The 16,119-nt window shown below is 44.0% G+C and overlaps 1 protein-coding gene across 1 annotated transcript in view; it reads left to right on the top strand.

Moving 5' to 3' along the window:
* The window catches only part of LOC309568857 (glucose-6-phosphate exchanger SLC37A2-like), a gene marked incomplete at its 3' end in the record, with an annotated part of 66,990 nt that overhangs the window by 45,675 nt on the left and 5,196 nt on the right, over positions 1 to 16,119 (top strand). The window contains exons 9-14 of the mRNA XM_082274642.1: positions 4,561 to 4,716; positions 5,797 to 5,887; positions 8,592 to 8,654; positions 12,072 to 12,157; positions 13,672 to 13,720; positions 15,275 to 15,348. Of these exons, the coding sequence (XP_082130768.1) occupies positions 4,561 to 4,716; positions 5,797 to 5,887; positions 8,592 to 8,654; positions 12,072 to 12,157; positions 13,672 to 13,720; positions 15,275 to 15,348 (519 nt within the window). The remainder of the gene's footprint in view (positions 1 to 4,560; positions 4,717 to 5,796; positions 5,888 to 8,591; positions 8,655 to 12,071; positions 12,158 to 13,671; positions 13,721 to 15,274; positions 15,349 to 16,119) is intronic.

Genomic DNA, 16,119 nt, shown 5'->3' with positions numbered 1-16,119 from the left:
TCAGCCATAGCCAGAGAGGAAGCGTTGGTAAACGCACTCATGGTATCTGTTCAAGAGACCTTAAGATTACAGGGTATTCCGTCAGAAATAGCTGAAACTGAAATCCCTTTTGGGACTAAAAACGCATCTAGTGGCGAAGGTTTTTCCATTGCCCAAATGTTTTGGCAATCCAATCAAAGAAGAATGGAGTCTGCCAAAACGCAGTTCTACTATTTCTAAACGCATTAACAGGCGTTATCCGTTTGAGGAAACCCTCATTAAGAAATGGACAGAACCACCTGTGGTGGATTCACCAATTGCTAGATTGAATAAAGCCACGGTTATTCCTCTAGAAGACGCTCCGTCTTTTAAAGATCCAGTGGATCGCAAGATAGAAGCTATGTCTCGCACCATGTTTACCTTGATTGGATCAGCTTTCAGACCAATAATTGCTATTGGTCTGGTTTCGCAGGCTGTAACTGTATGGACCAAGTGGTTACGCCGGGACCTAGAAGAGGTCCCTCAGGCGGTATCAAATTTGTTGGAACAGATGATACAGGGGTTACAGTTTGTGTGTGATGCGGCGTTAGACGCCACTTCATTATTGGCGCGAGCATCTGTCTCAGCGGTGGTTCTCAAGCGTACACTGTGGCTAAAAGGTTGGTTAGCCGACCAAGGTTCCAAAAAAGCATTGGCTAATTTCCCCTTTTTAGGAGAGCGTCTATTTGGAGCCAACTTAGATGAGATCATTAAGGATCTCACGGGTGGAAAGAGCACCTTTTTTACCGCAAAATTTTAAAGGTAAAGGAACTCGTCAAAGACGAGGGCCTTCTTTTTCTGCTCACAAGAGGTTTTTTTCGTCCCGCGGGTGAAAAAATTAAGTCCTCCAAAGCTCCTGCAGGAGGCGTCAGGGGTCGTTGGTCGGGCAAGCAAAAGCCCGCCCCCTCTAGACCTGAAGATAAACCGTCCAAAGCCTGAAGGTGCGCCCCCCACCCATAACTGGGGTGGGGGGACGTCTTCGCCGGTTCCCGGATCCATGGCTTTCCAGAATCCCGGACAGATGGGTTTGCGAAGTCATAAGGTCAGGGTACAAGATCGAGTTTTGATCTCTCCCACCGGCGCGATTCTTCCCTTCCAATAGCCGACTATCCCCGGATCGTTTAGACGATCTGTGGAGAGCAGTCACAGATTTACTACAACAAGGAGTGGTAGTCCACGTTCCTTGGACAGAACGCTTTCAGGGGTTTTTATTCAAACCTATTTACAATACCCAGGAAAGAGGGCAAAGTGCGTCCAATTCTGGACTTAAGGGCACTCAATTCTTTTGTCTACATAAGAAGATTCAGAATGGAGTCCATTCGCACAGTAGCAGCCTTTCTGCATCCAGGGGATGTCCTAGCGTCCATAGACATCTAGGACGCATATCTTCACATTCCCATTTTCGCAGGACATCAGCGGTTTCTACGTTTTTCCGTAGAAGAGAACCACTATCAGTTTGTGGCGTTACCTTTCGGTCTCGCCACGGCTCCGCGGGTCTTCACGAAGGTGTTGGCCCCAATGTTGGCACTTCTGCGCCAAAGAGGCATATCGATTCTAGGTTACCTAGACGATCTTCTGCTTCATGCAGAGTCTCCTCAGACCTTGCTACAAAACATAGAAATTACTATGATTTCTTTACAGGAATTCGGGTGGCTGGTGAACCAGCAAAAGTCATTTCTGGTTCCCACCCAGAGGCTCGAATATCTGGGTCTAATTCTAGACACAGTCAGGACAAGAGTTTTTCTTCCAGTAGGGAAACTCCGAAAGATTCAATCAGCAGTCCACCAACAGCTGGTCTTCCCTTCGGACTTGCATGAGGGGTCTGGGGTTGATGGTGGCTTCCTTCGAAGCAGTCCCATTTGCCCAGTCCCATACCCGAATTCTTCAGCAAGAGATTCCTCTCAGATGGAATCGGAATCCGGAATCCCTGGACAATCAGATCCGATTGAGCAAACAGACCAGAGAGTCTCTGGTCTGGTGGCTTCGGTCTCCGATGCTCAGCCAGGGAAAGTCATTTCTGACAATATATTGGACGACAGTGACCACGGATGCCAGTCTATCCGGATGGGGAGGAATTCTCGGTCAGTTATCTGTCCAGGGACTTTGGTCCCCGGAAGAATCCAGGTTACCGATAAATGTATTGGAACTGAGAGCGATCAGACTTTGTCTGATTCACTGGACCGAGCAGCTCCAGGGCAGCCCGGTTCGGATCCAGTCGGACAACGCCACGGCCGTGGCTTATGTCAATCACCAGGGGGGCACCAAGAGTGTCCGAGCGGCCAAAGAAGTGGCTTGCATTCTTCGCTGGGCGGAACGATTTGTTCCAGCAATCTCTGCGGTGTTCATTCCGGGGGTGGAGAATTGGCAGGCAGATTATCTCAGCCGTCAGACTCTGGATCAGGGGGAATGGTCCCTCCATCCAGACGTTTTCCACCAGTTGTGCCTACGATGGGGCACCCCGGATATGGATCTGTTGGCATCTCGATTCAACAGGAAAGTTCAGAGATTCGTGGCTCGCTCCCGCGATCCTCTAGCAGAAACCGCAGACGCACTGATCGCCCCGTGGGGGCAATACCAGCTAATGTATGCCTTCCCTCCTCTTGGGTTACTGCCAAGACTTCTTCGCAAGATAGAGGAGGAAGGAATTCCAGTAATCCTGGCAGCTCCGGACTGGCCTCGTCGAGCTTGTTACGCCGACTTGGTCAGACTGATGGCGGACGTCCCGTGGAGACTTCCTCTCAGGGAGGATCTACTGTCTGAGGGACCGATCTTCCATCCTGCTTTACGATCGCTGGTTTTAAACGGCCTGGTTATTGAGACCCAGGTGCTGAAGGACAAGGGATTGTCAGCTTCAGTTATTCCTACTCTAGTTAAAACAAGGAAAGCGACTTCCAGAAAGATTATCATCGTACATGGAAGTCTTATATTGTGTGATGTGAATCCCTTGGGTTCCATCTACATCTTTATTCGGTAGTCCGAATATTGGCTTTCTGCAACAGGGAGTTGAGCAGAAGCTGGCCTTGAGTGTTATCAAGGGTCTGGTTTCAGCATTTGCTATCTTCTTTCAGAAGCTTTTGTCTACTCATTCCTTGGTGCGGAATTTCATCCAGGGGGTGCGACACCTGGCTCTGCCAGTGCACGCGCCGTTACCATCCTGGGATCTTAATTTGGTGCTGTCGGTTCTTCAGACACCTCCCTTTGAAAATATCAGGGAGATTCCCTTGCTTACTTTATCCCAGAAGGTGGTCTTCTTGGTGGCTATCACTTCTGCACGCAGGGTGTCAGAACTGGCTGCATTATCCTGTTGTTCCCCAGATCTGGTGGTTCATAGGGATAAGGTTGTTCTTCATCCGAATCCATCCTTCCTTCTAAGGTGGTTTCAAAGTTTCATTGAATAAGGACAGTGTATTGTCCTTCCTATGTCCTTAGCCCAATCATCCTCGAGAATTTGCATGGCATTCCGTGGATGTAGTTCGGGCGATCAGGATATACTTGAATACTACGGATTCAATTTGTAAGACGGATTCACTGTTTGTGATCACGGATGGCCCTAAGAAGGGGTTGCCTGTTCTGCTGCGACCATCTTTAGATGGATCAGACAGACGGTGGTATAGGCTTATTTTATCTAAGGGTCGGGATCCCCCGTTCCCTGTCAAGGCGCATTCTACTCGGGCGCTTAGAGTTTCCTGGACCTTCCGCCATCAGGCGTCAGTGGTTCAGGTTTTCAAGGCGACTGTTTTAGTAGTCGGTTCATACCTTTACAATATTGTATAAGGTTTATGTGATGGCATCGTCAGATGCCTCTTCTGGCCGCAAGGTTCCTGCAGGCCACTGTTTGAGGAGACTGTTGGTCTACCTCGAGGATTTGTGGGGTAGGTCTCATCTGTTTTCTCGATGAGTCCTTTGATACTTCTGGTTGGCTCCGGTTGGGCCTTCTAGATTGGATTTTGATTCTGTCAATCCCACCCCTCATTTTGTGGCACTGCTTCTGGATGTCCCAGCTCTTGAGAATCAAGAAGACTACGTCTGTCAATGAGCGATAGAGAAAAATGGATTTTTGTAAGATCTTACCGTAAAATCCTTTTCTCTTAAGCTCATTGACAGACGTAGTACCCGCCCCTCTATCATTGAGTTGGGTTGGGTTAAATTCTCTGTACTGCTTTAAAACAGAACTGATTCCCTGTAGCAGAGAGAGGGAGGATATACCCTCAGGGACTGCCCCTAAGGTGGAGCCAGAACGTTTTGTCTTTCTGCCTAGTCCTACTCCTGCGGAGACAACATAACCCAGCTCTTGAGAATCAAGAAGACTACGTCTGTCAATGAGCTTAAGAGAAAAGGATTTTACGGTAAGATCTTACAAAAATCCATTTTTTTGTTCTATGGTTTAGTTATCCTTTAGTATCAAGACATTCTAAATCACCAATCAGTGTTTGTTTAATTTTCTTTAGAAAAACTATGCCATGGTTTGGACACACACACACAGCTGTATGTTGACAGTCAAGAAGAAAACTGACCCTATGCCATTATGTGTTACCATTTCAGGAAGAAGCGAAAGATGAGTTGGAGAACATTGAGGCCATCTCCAACAGCACAGAGAACATAGTTAAGTCCGGAGCCGACCTCGAGGAGTCTGGGAATGCTCAAAAGTCTATTGAACACCCAAAGGCCATTAGCTTTTGGGGGGCGCTTAAGATCCCGGTAAGCGGGTATTTCCAAAGACATCTTTGGGTGGAAAGGATTCAAGGTTTTTTTTTTTCTTTGTCCAGACTCTGGGCTCTGGCTTTGGGGTTCTCAGATGGTTGATGGGACCTTGTGAGGGTCTTCTGTTTCTCATTTAGCTGAATGCTGGTACCTCAGGATCAAAACTTTTTGCCTGTGTGCATTGAAGAGTGCCTCAAGTGAAGAGTCATGCACATCAAAAATTTGGTTCCAGACTTTTTTGATGGTTTATAAAAGGGATAAAGCCAACCTATTTCTTCCAAATCTTAAAGTGGTTGTTAAGCCACTTTTTTATTTTTATATTTACCTCTATTAGATAACATTAAGCTCCCCAGTGGATGTCATTTACAAAAATATGCTGTACAATACCTTATTTACGAGCAGCGCTCGTGTGACTGGCCGCTGGTCTCCTCTCCTGATCTGATGGCTGATCCACCGAGCAGCACTCATAAATAAGGTATTATGCAGCATATTTTTATAAATGACATCCACTGGTTAGCTTAATGTTTTATAACAGAGGGAACTATAGCAAGCACAATTTTTTTTTTTTTTTTGTTTACAGCAGGAGGGGAGAATCGGGGAGCTGAGAGGCAGGGAGGGTAGGGGGAGGAGGACACAGGAGACAGAGAGCAGGGCTGCAGCTGATGGAGGCATGTAAACTGACCATGGTGTCAGGGCTCAGCAGCCATGATATACCGTGGTTCAGTTTTCATAGGGGAGGGTATAGCCAGGCAGGATCAGCCAGATGTTACAGGGGGCCAAATTACATATCACAAGCACTGGGCTGTATAACATGCTTTAAAGCAACAGGATCTAATTTTTTTTTCTAGGGTAACAAATAAACACTTTAAGGCATTTTCCCATGAACATACTTTATTCTGTGAATGTGTACAGATTTCAGTCACATGACTAAAGAACCATGCTAAAATGCTAACATTTTGATACTAAAACTTTGATGGAATCAAACAACAAGGGGAACTTGTGTGTGAATGGGCCACAAAACATCCACTCTGTACATTGTTTGTCTGACTCTGATCGGAGGCAACTTTTTCTTTTTAGGGCGTGATGGAATTCTCGCTGTGTCTGCTGTTCGCAAAGCTTGTCAGTTACACCTTTCTCTACTGGCTCCCACTCTATATAGCGAATGTTGGTAAGATCCCATGCGGTGTAATTGGAGGGCCTGGGCCATTCAGGGATGCAGAGGGGTTAGAAATAACAAATGGAATCTTTTTCCTCCGTGAGACTTTAACTAATACTCCTTTACTTCTTAGGGATTAGTGCGTTGGATCACCCATAGGGATACTGCCAGAAGGGATTAAGGTGGCTGCCATATACAGTGCATCTGGAAAGTATTCACAGCGCTTCACTTTTTCCACATTATGTTATGTTACAGCCTTATTCAAGAATGACTTAAATTCATTATTTTCCTCAAAACTCTACTAACAAAACTCCATAATGACAATGTGAAAGAAGTTTGTTTGAAATCTTTGCAAATTTATTAAAAATAAAAAAATTAAAAATCACATGTACATAAGTATTCACAGCTTTTGCCATGACACTCAAAATTTAACTTGGTGTATCCTTTTTCCACTGATCATCCTTGAGATGTTTCTACAACTTGATTCGAGACCACATGTGGTAAATTCAGTTGATTGGACATGATTTGGAAAGGTACACACCTGTCTAGATAAAGTCCCACAGTTAACGGAGCATGTCAGAGCACAAACCAAGCAATGAAGTCCAAGGAATTGTCTGTAGACTTCCAAGACAGGATTGTATTGAGGCACAGATCTGAGGAAGGATACATAAACATTTCTGCAGCATTAAAGGTCTCAATTAGCACAGTGGCCTCCAACATCCCTAAATGGAAGAAATTTGGAACCACCAGGACTCTTCCTAGAGTGGGCCGCCCAGCCAAACTGAGTGATTGGGGGAGAAGGGCCTTTAGGGAGGTGACCAAAAACCCGATGGTCACTCTGACAGAGTCCCAGCATTTCTCTGTGGAGAGAGGAGAACCTTCCAGAAGAACAACCATCTCTGCAGCACTCCACCAATCAGGCCTGTATGGTAGAGTGGCCAGATGGATGCCACTCCTTAGTAAAAGGCACATGACAGCTAGGGTTGCCACCTCATTCCTTTAAACCAGGACACATAAGTGATTTTGGTTACCACCTCAATCAGCCACAGAACCTGTGTAATTAATGTGTGTCCTGGTTTAAAGGGATGAGGTGGCAACCATAATGACAGCCCGCCTGGAGTTTGCCAAAAGGCACCTGAAGGACTCTCAAACCATGAGAAACAAAATTCTCTGGTCTGATGAAACAAAGATTGAACTCTTTGGCCTGAATGGCAAGCGTCATGTCTGTTGGAAACCAGGCACCGCTCATCAACTGGTCAATACCATCCCTACAGTGAAGCATGGTGATGTCAGCATCATGCTGTAGGGGTGTTTTTCAGTGGCAGAAACTGGGAGACTAGTACGGATCGAAAGAAAGATGGACGCAGCAATGTACAGAGACATCCTTCATGAAAACCTGTTCCAAAGGGCTCTGGACCTCAGACTGGGGGGAAGGCTCATCTTCCAACAGGAGGACCCTAAGCACACAGCCAAGATAACAAAGGTGTGGCTACGGGACAACTCTGTGAATGCCCTTGAGTGGCCCAGCCAGAGCCCAGACTTGAACCCGATTGAACATCTCTGAAAAGTTCTGAAAATGGCTGTGCACCGACTCTCCCCATCAGACCTGATGGAGCTTGAGAGGTCCTGCAAAGTAGAATTGGAGAAACTGCCCAAAAATAGGTGTGCTTAACTTGTAGCCTCATACTCAAAAGACTTGAGACTGTAATTGGTGCTAAAGGTGCTTCACTAAAGTATTGAACAATAGCTGTAAATACTTATGTACCAGGGATTTTTTTTCCTTTTTTTTTTTAATAAATTTGCAAAGATTTTAAACAAACTTCTTTCATGTTATCATTATAGGGTATAATTTGTAGAGTTTTTAAGAAAATAATGAACTTAATCTATTTTGGAAAAAGGCTGTAACATAACAAAATGTGGAAAAAGTGAAGCGCTGTGAATACTTTCCGGATGCACTATATATATATTGAATATGCTGCTTCCTTGGCTGTCTTGCTGATATCTTGACTTCAGTGCTTTGGAAACCACTGACCCAGAACAAGTATTAGAGATGATGAATTCAGACACTTTTCTGACTATTTAAAGCATGCTTGTTTTAAGTCCATGATTAAAAGTACTAAAGACAGATGCAAGCCAGGAAACTAGCATTTTTAAAGGAGGCCAGCAGTGTCAGCCCCAATATTTCTCTCATGACAAGAGTCACTTTGCTTTTCTACAGGACTCTCGCAGCTGGATTCCCTAGTTTATTTCTTAGTGGATTCCCTAGTTATTTCTAGATTTTAAATAATTTATTAATACAGGGAGACACCAATATCTGAGTCAGGTTTATTGGTTTCCATCTTCTTCCATTGTTATCAATTTAGTCTTCTTTCATCCATGGGTAGCCTTATAATACGTATTGCTCCTGACCATTTTAGCTCTCACTTTGTGCTATAAATAATAAAAATGTACAAACTCCAAAAACCCCAGTTAGATGGTTTAGAAACAATTATGCAACCTCTTTGGTGGTTTACCTGGTAACTGCTTCTGCCCTCCTCATTCAGCAAGGATACTGAATGCATATTCTGACGTACAAACAGCCACTAGAGGGAGCGCTCACAAATCTGTATATGAAATTATACAATAGAATATGACACGTGCACATAAATGTCAGAGTCACAAAAATAAAAACATTGTTTATATATATATTAACATTTTTGTTTCCTTTGCATTCTAGCTCACTTTGATCCCTCAAAAGCTGGAGACATGTCTACTCTGTTTGATGCTGGGGGAATTATAGGTAAGGCCTTTCAGATCCTTTGTTTCAGTTAAAATAAAAATCCCAAATCGCTACCCTACCCCCAAATCACAAAATTACAAAAAACTTAACATATTGCAGCTTGCCAGTTCTTAGATTAGGTTGTTGCATTCATTTTTTAGTTCTTTCAGGCTTTTTTTTTTCTTAATCTCTACCTGGTGATCTTCCCAATAACAAACTTTCTGTCCTAAGGTGACAACACTCACTTCCTTTCTTATTTGTGGAGCAGCAGCTTTGTCACTCTAGGATGGGACTATACAACAGCTTCTTGTCTTTTTTTTTTCCATAACATAGAGGGGAGGGGTTCTGTAGTCATTTAGCAATAGCATAGAAAAATATAACAGATAAGAGTGCACCACAGTTTATCAGCTCACAAGATTTCTGCCAGGATCAACAGGTATTTTTTAAGAACTTAACAAACTCGATATAACAAAAAATGTCAATGATATACTTAAAAAAAAAAAAAAGCAGGAGCAAATAAGATAACTTTTTTTTTCTTAATTTTTTTATTTTATGGATTTTAATACAAACAGATATAAGAAAATATATCATCAATGTATATCGAATCTCAGCCCAGGTTGTCATTTTCAAAGTGAGCCTGATTTAACATAATGCAATGTTTAATGCAATTTAACATTCAATGCATAAAAAAATATTAACATAATGGTATAACAAAGACTGAACTATAAAGACTCCTCAAAAATATGCTAAAATATGGAGTGTGAGGCCAATTGCTATGGGTTTTTTGATGAGAAATCATAAAGCCTCAACTGAGTCTATGGATTTTCCTTCAGATAAAGGAAGAGAAATATGAGGGTTTATAAAATAAATCAGAAGTTAATTGTTAAGCTCTGTATGTTGTGCTAATGGGCAACCCTGTGTGCGACAAAGTAGCGTATGGAGCATTTAGTGTGTTTTTTTTACCGCATGACAAAACGTGTGTTTTCTAGCCACCTTTGGGGTGCCATTTAACAATATATGGCACCACAGGCATGAAGCGCGCTTTTTGCATGTTTTGGGAAAATGTATAGAAACCAGAGTTTCTCCTGACCCCCTATCTGGACAGTGCTGATTGGCCCTGTGCTGATCACATGCACCCTCCCAAGAGAAAAAAAACTCTCTAGCAATACACACCAAACTGAGCATGTGCAAAGTGCCCCCATGGCTCTGTTCTATCAGGAGTTGGTTTGGGGACAGTGGAAAAAGGCGAGGATCAGAGAAGACAGGATCAAACAGCCTTTTTACACAATTCAGAGGATTAACCCCTTAGGTTCCACAGTGAGTATTACAAGCATGCTTTACTGCATGTACTGAATGTACATGTGATTTTATGGTTTTGGGGTTAGTAACACTTTAGGTAATCTATTGATGAGTGGGTGACATACGAAGGTCAGTCAGGTGTTTACCAACATGTGATGTGATTGCATACTGAGCAATTAGGTATCAGGTGGGTACCTAGTTGTTCAGACCGTATACTACCAAGCAAAGTATGAGGGCGCCTGCATGGTCGTACTTTGGTAGACAATCTGAGCCAGTTGGGGAAGGAGCCCTGCACCAGGAACCCCTCTTGGCCAGAACCAGGAAGATATCTAACTAGAAGAAGATGGGAGATGAAGAAAAGAGGTGGACAGAGGTTAATAAGAGGGAGCTGGTGGAGGATAGAGGGAGTAGTGATGGTGTCTGGAAAATGGATCTGGACCAACACAGGCACCACCATGCTGAGTACTGTATCCCTGTGTCCGGATGGGTATTAGATGATCCATAGAGAACCATCAAAGTCCCCAGGAAAATAATGCAATACCCATGGTGTCCAAACCATTTTGAAGTTGCTGAAGAATGGCTGACAATTTTTCATTGATCGGATATCATGTCAGTTTTCCAAATTGTTGAAATACCAGACCACCAGATTATTGCCATGTTTTTGTAGCACTGCCCCCGCAAAGACTGCCAGATTTACACTTTACAGGTCCCTCTGAGTTACCAGCACTCTATAGCAGCCTTTTTCAACCAGTGTGCCCAGGCACCCTGGGATGCCTTGAGGTTTCTTCAGGGGTGCCTTGGCAAAATGCCTAAAAATTGCCCAAAAATTGTTTTCAAAAAAGGTTTTCATTGTGCACAATTACAACCTTCTAGCTGCCGGTGTCCTAACGACCATTGGCATAATCAGTTAATAAGGAGGATGTCAGTCGCCTGCATGGCATCCTTGTTTGACCCTCCCCTGCCCTTCTCATTAGCCGAATGATAAAGAAAAACTGAGGGAGAAGAGAAACATTGGAATACTAATCAGTACCAGTTTACAAAAGTGTATTTGCTTTGTAAGAATAAATCACCTCTAACGTTGGGTGTCCTACTTGGACTTGTGGATGTTGCTGCATTATGTAAGACTATTAGAATAGTTTTTTTTTCATTTTAGAATGGGGTGCCTTGAGACCATGATTTTTAAAGGGTGCCTTGACTGAAAAAAGGTTGAGAAACACCGCTCTATAGTGACAGAAACAAATCTTTACTGTCTCCTTCCTCGGCTTGTTTCAATAATCAGTCCAGGGGTATTTAGTTGTTTTGTGTTTATTATAAATTAGGGATAGGAGAAGGGAATAGTGGGGTATTCCAAATTAATTATGCACAATAGTTGAGGACTCCTATCTTCAGGTACAGCCAGGCTGTTGAATCACCCTGCCCCTATGGGTGGATTTGGATTAAGTCTCTTTTCCAAAGATGACTTGGTAAACTAACAATTATCTTCAGGATACTCTCCCTAGTATCCTCTTTCTTTCTGCTGCCCACACCCGTCCACTGACTATCCTGCAGGTGGGGTGGCCCCCCTCAGGTCAGGCCCCTTAACATGAGTCCCTGCACTCACAATACTGTGGTCCCAGGGTCTCCAGTGTCTCCCCCTCAGCCGGCTCTCCTGGACCTCTGGGTTTAGCTTTTCCCATCCATCCCTCCGGCCCTCAGGACGACCTCCTGCGACCGCATGCAACTGTTACAGAGGAGGAGGCAGCCGCCCCCTCTGTCCGGAACGCTGCTCTCTAGCCAAAGACCCCGCAGCACATATGCTCCTGGCTTTTATACAGTATCCCAGAATGCACCGAGGCGACCTGCCCTCTGCCAATCATCAGGACTGTATCAAAGCCTATGCACCCATTCGTCAGGTTTACTCCCACTGTCCAACATGCCTCCCTATTGGACCAGTGTCAAACACTCTCTAGACTAAATTAATTGCATACTGAGCACAACGAGCAGACCTCACTACCAGATCCTGCTCTCTGATAGGCAGAAAGCAAAATAGATTTAGCTGAAGCCCCTCTGGTAAGCAGACAGAGCTCAAAACTATACTCTCTCACTAGCACCTACCTAGTAGGGTGCTACATTTTAATCAATGTATAAATTGTGTTCTAGGTGGGATTGTTGCAGGAGCAATATCCGATTTAATTGGGGGACGAGCTATTACCTGCGCTATCATGCTGATATTAACTGCCCCCATGGTGAGTGCTGTGACTTGACAATGTCATTTTGTGAGCCTGTGTCCTAGCTAACTTCCCCACATGGACGACATGCTCTATCTATGTCATTTCTTCTCTTCTTTTTTCCTTCTGTATTTATTGAATTGTGATTGTAGTACTGTGTTCAGTTTGTTCAGTCGCAACGGAATAAGACACTGGAAATACTTTTAAAGTGTGTAATATCTGATCAATAATCCTATAAAGCTGAAGGATAATCTGCTTGCCTTTTCCTGTTTTTTCCCTTCCCTCTTTATCAACATGCTAATGGAAAATGTTTTTTATTATGTACTAAGGATTAAGAAGGCTCACTATATGTGCCACATTCTAAATGATAGATTATGAAAGGTTATGTACCATATATTAGTACAAAATTAGTGGGCTGGTTCATGGCAGGAGTTATGAAAATATTAAAATGTCTTGATGAGTGGATGTCAGTCTGGAGAAATGGGAATTCCCAGACAGGCTGCATTTACATGCAGACCGCCCTAGGTAATGCCCACATGTGATGCTGAGCCTCCATGATTAAAAGCACTGAGATCCAATGAATGGAAGGGGTAGACCAGGGACAGTGAGGCTGGGGTGTAAAGGGCTAGATGATAGAGGATGTCCTCCAGCCATAAAATGAAGCAGGCTGTATCTTAATTGCTAATACAATTTTGAGAAGCTCAGTGTGCAGGGAAATCAGAGTAAGCCATTTCAGTACAGGAAAGGAGACTGTACAACTGTGCAAACCTAAAGGGGAGGCTGGAGTTCAAAACTGAATTTGTTTCAAGTTTTCCTAAACTCAAGAACTAAAATGTAATTTTGTGCAGTTTCCCTTCTTTATTTTTACATGATCATCCTGCCAGTAACATGTTCACTCACTGTATCGTATCTATGGAGGAGCAGCATTTAAACCCTAGGACAAGACTACAGAAACCCTTCCTCTCTCCTTATCTCCCTAATATTGGGGGAGGTGTTCTGTAGTCCTCAGAGATAGCTGGGAAATTGTAACTGGAGTGTGGCACAGGCAGACTGTACAGAAAATAGACTCTCTGGATTTCTGGAGGGATTATCTGGTAATTTGTTTGCACTCATTGAACAGATATAATAAAACGCTTTCAATCATAATTTAACAGACCAAAGGTGATTGTACAATCAGATTGTAATAACAATGGACATTACAGTCTAATAGTACAATCTCCATTAGATCCACCAACAAAGTGCAAAGGCCTGAGCAACTGAATAGATTTAGGTTGGTCCTCACAACACATATTTTTGATAGATCTAAAAGAGATTACATAGGGATTGTGCAATGAGATTGAAATGTGCAAAGCCATCTTTGAAGAATTTTTATGTTTTCGTGAAAATTTCAGTACCAGAAATGTAAAGTGATTTGTGTATCAAAATAACCAAACCCTTCAGTTTACAAAGATAATTGAGTTTTGAATAAATCTTGGATTTAGGATGTTAGGCATACTGTTTTTTAATCCCTCTCTCCTCTTCTGCTCTTCCAGCTGTTCTTATATAACCAGTTTGGCCACACAAACCTTTCCTCCATGACTGGTGAGTCGCTATCTCCTTTGTGTTGGTCCTACAATGTCTTCTTCTCTGTTCCTTGCAACATTGTATTGTTGAATTTATCTCCTCTGTTTTCCTAGATACATTATATCAGTGGTCGTATCTTCTCTCTGTTCCTAGATACATTGTATTATTGGTCATATCTCCTCTCTGTTCCTTGTTGCATTATATCAGTGGTTGTATCTTATCTCTGTTCCTGATTACATTGTATTATTGGACTTCTCTCCTCTCTGTTCCTTGCTACATTATATGAGTGGTTGTATCTTCTCTCTGTTCTTCGTTACATTGTATTATTGGTCTTCTCTCCTCTCTATTACTCGTTACATTGTATTATTGGTCTTATCTTCTCTCTATTCCTCGTTACATTATATTACTGGTCATATCTCCCCTCTGTTCCTTGTTTCATTATATCAATGGCCATATCTTCTCTCTATTCCTTGTTACATTGTATCATTGGTCTTAGGTCTCCTCTTTTCCTTGTTACATTGTATCATTGGTTATATCTCCTCTCTGTTCCTCGTTATCTTGTATCATTGGTCATATCTCTTCTCTGTTCCTTGCTACATTATATCAGTGATTGTATCTTCTCTCTATTCCTCTTTACATTGTATCATTGGTCTTGTCTTCTCCAGTGGTGGCTGGTGCATATAGGGCGCAGGGTCGCCGCCCCCCTATCCATGCGTCCAGCCCCCTAATCTACATGCGAGGCGCCGGACACATGGAGTTCAATGGGGTTTTTCTTTTTTTTAAACCATGTGATTAGAGCCAGAGGCTCTCACAGGCTAAAAAAAAACGGGGTGCCCGGGGCGCAGAACACTGCGCCCTGAGCCCACCCAGTTGTGTGACAATAGCAGATGGGCCGAAAAGAGAAGGTATGCCATTGGGCATGGAGGAGGAGGGAGGAGACGCAGAAGACATGGGGAAGAAGCCGAACCCGCCACCGCCTGCTGCTGCATCCAGGCAGGGCGAGTGAGCACGGGGGGGGGGGTTATGTCCACTCTCCTGTCTCCTTTCTCACTGTGGTCTGGGGGGGGGGGGGTATGGTGCGATCTGTCTGCCACCCCCGGCCCATGGAGTAACAGCCGCCACTGGTCTTCTCTCTCTTCCTTGTTACCTTGTATCATTGGTTATATCTCTTCTCTGTTCCTAGCTACAGTACATTATATCAGTGATTGTATCTTCTCTCTATTCCTCTTTACATTGTATTATTGGTATCCTCTCTCAGTTCCTAGATACATTGTATCAATGGTCTTGTCTTCTCTCTGTTCCGTCTTACATTGTATCATTGGTTATATCTCCTCTTTGTTCTTTGTTACATTGTATCTTTGGTCTTCTCTCCTATCTGTTCCTTTTTACTTCATATGCTGGGTCGTATCTCCTCTCTGTTCCTTCTTACCTTGTATCATTGGTTATAGCTGCTCTCTGTTCTGTTTTACATTGCTTCACTGGTTTTATCTCTTCTCTTTTGTTTTGTCATTGGTCGTATCTCCTGTGTATCCCTTGTTACATTGTATCATTGGTCATATCTCCTCTCTGCAGCTTTCTTGATTATCTGCGGGTTGTTGGTGAACGGGCCGTATGCTCTCATCACCACCGCCGTATCTGCTGATCTGGTAAGACATCCCGCTGATCCACTAACCAGTTGTGTACAGAGGCCTTATAGTGGGGACATTTGTACAGTTGTCCCCAGTTTTTTGAGTTTTTTTTTATGAATAGGGATGGGCTGGGCACTCAGCTGCTAGTTCGCACGCCGGTGAGCACCCGCTATTTTGCACTGCCTGATTGCAGTGCATTAAGTGCTTGTGATTGGCCAAAGCATGCACCTGACCTGTATACTTTGGCCAATCACAGCGCAATTTCCTGTCAGAGCCATGATTGGCCAAAGGCAGGGTGCACGCCCCACACTATGTAAGGCTGCTGCTCAGGGGAGGTCTGGGGCAGGGGGGCAATCGCCCCCTGGGCTGCTTTGATGCCCTGTAAAAAAGCTACACAGCTTCTGCCACAGACATGCCTAAAGGATTCCTGGTGAAGAGTAATGAAAAGTCTCTGCCACTGACCTACAGATTGCAGGATGAAGACAAGGACAGAGGACAGGACCCCCCCCCCCCCCCCCATTGATAGTGTAAACTGTCTGAGCAGAGGCCGGTTCCATGCCACACTTGAGACTCTCCTCCCCTGGCCAGCCCCAACAGAGCTATCACCGCTCCCCCCAACCATCCCCTGCTGACCAGGTTGGGAACCTGGATTCAGCTGGTGTGTAGAGAGTACCTGGAGCAGGGCTTCAGCCTGGAATGGGGGTCAGGAGAAGGACAGGAAGAAGGAGAGTGGGAAGGGGGCTGAGTTGCTGCACCCTGGGCCTCTGGTTTGTACTTGCCCTCTGGGCT

The sequence above is a fragment of the Pelophylax lessonae genome, assembly GCF_965119305.1.
Source record: "Pelophylax lessonae genome assembly, chromosome: 12".
In the NCBI taxonomy this organism is placed as follows: Eukaryota; Metazoa; Chordata; class Amphibia; order Anura; family Ranidae; genus Pelophylax; species Pelophylax lessonae.
This window is presented reverse-complemented; position numbering and strand designations above follow the sequence as displayed.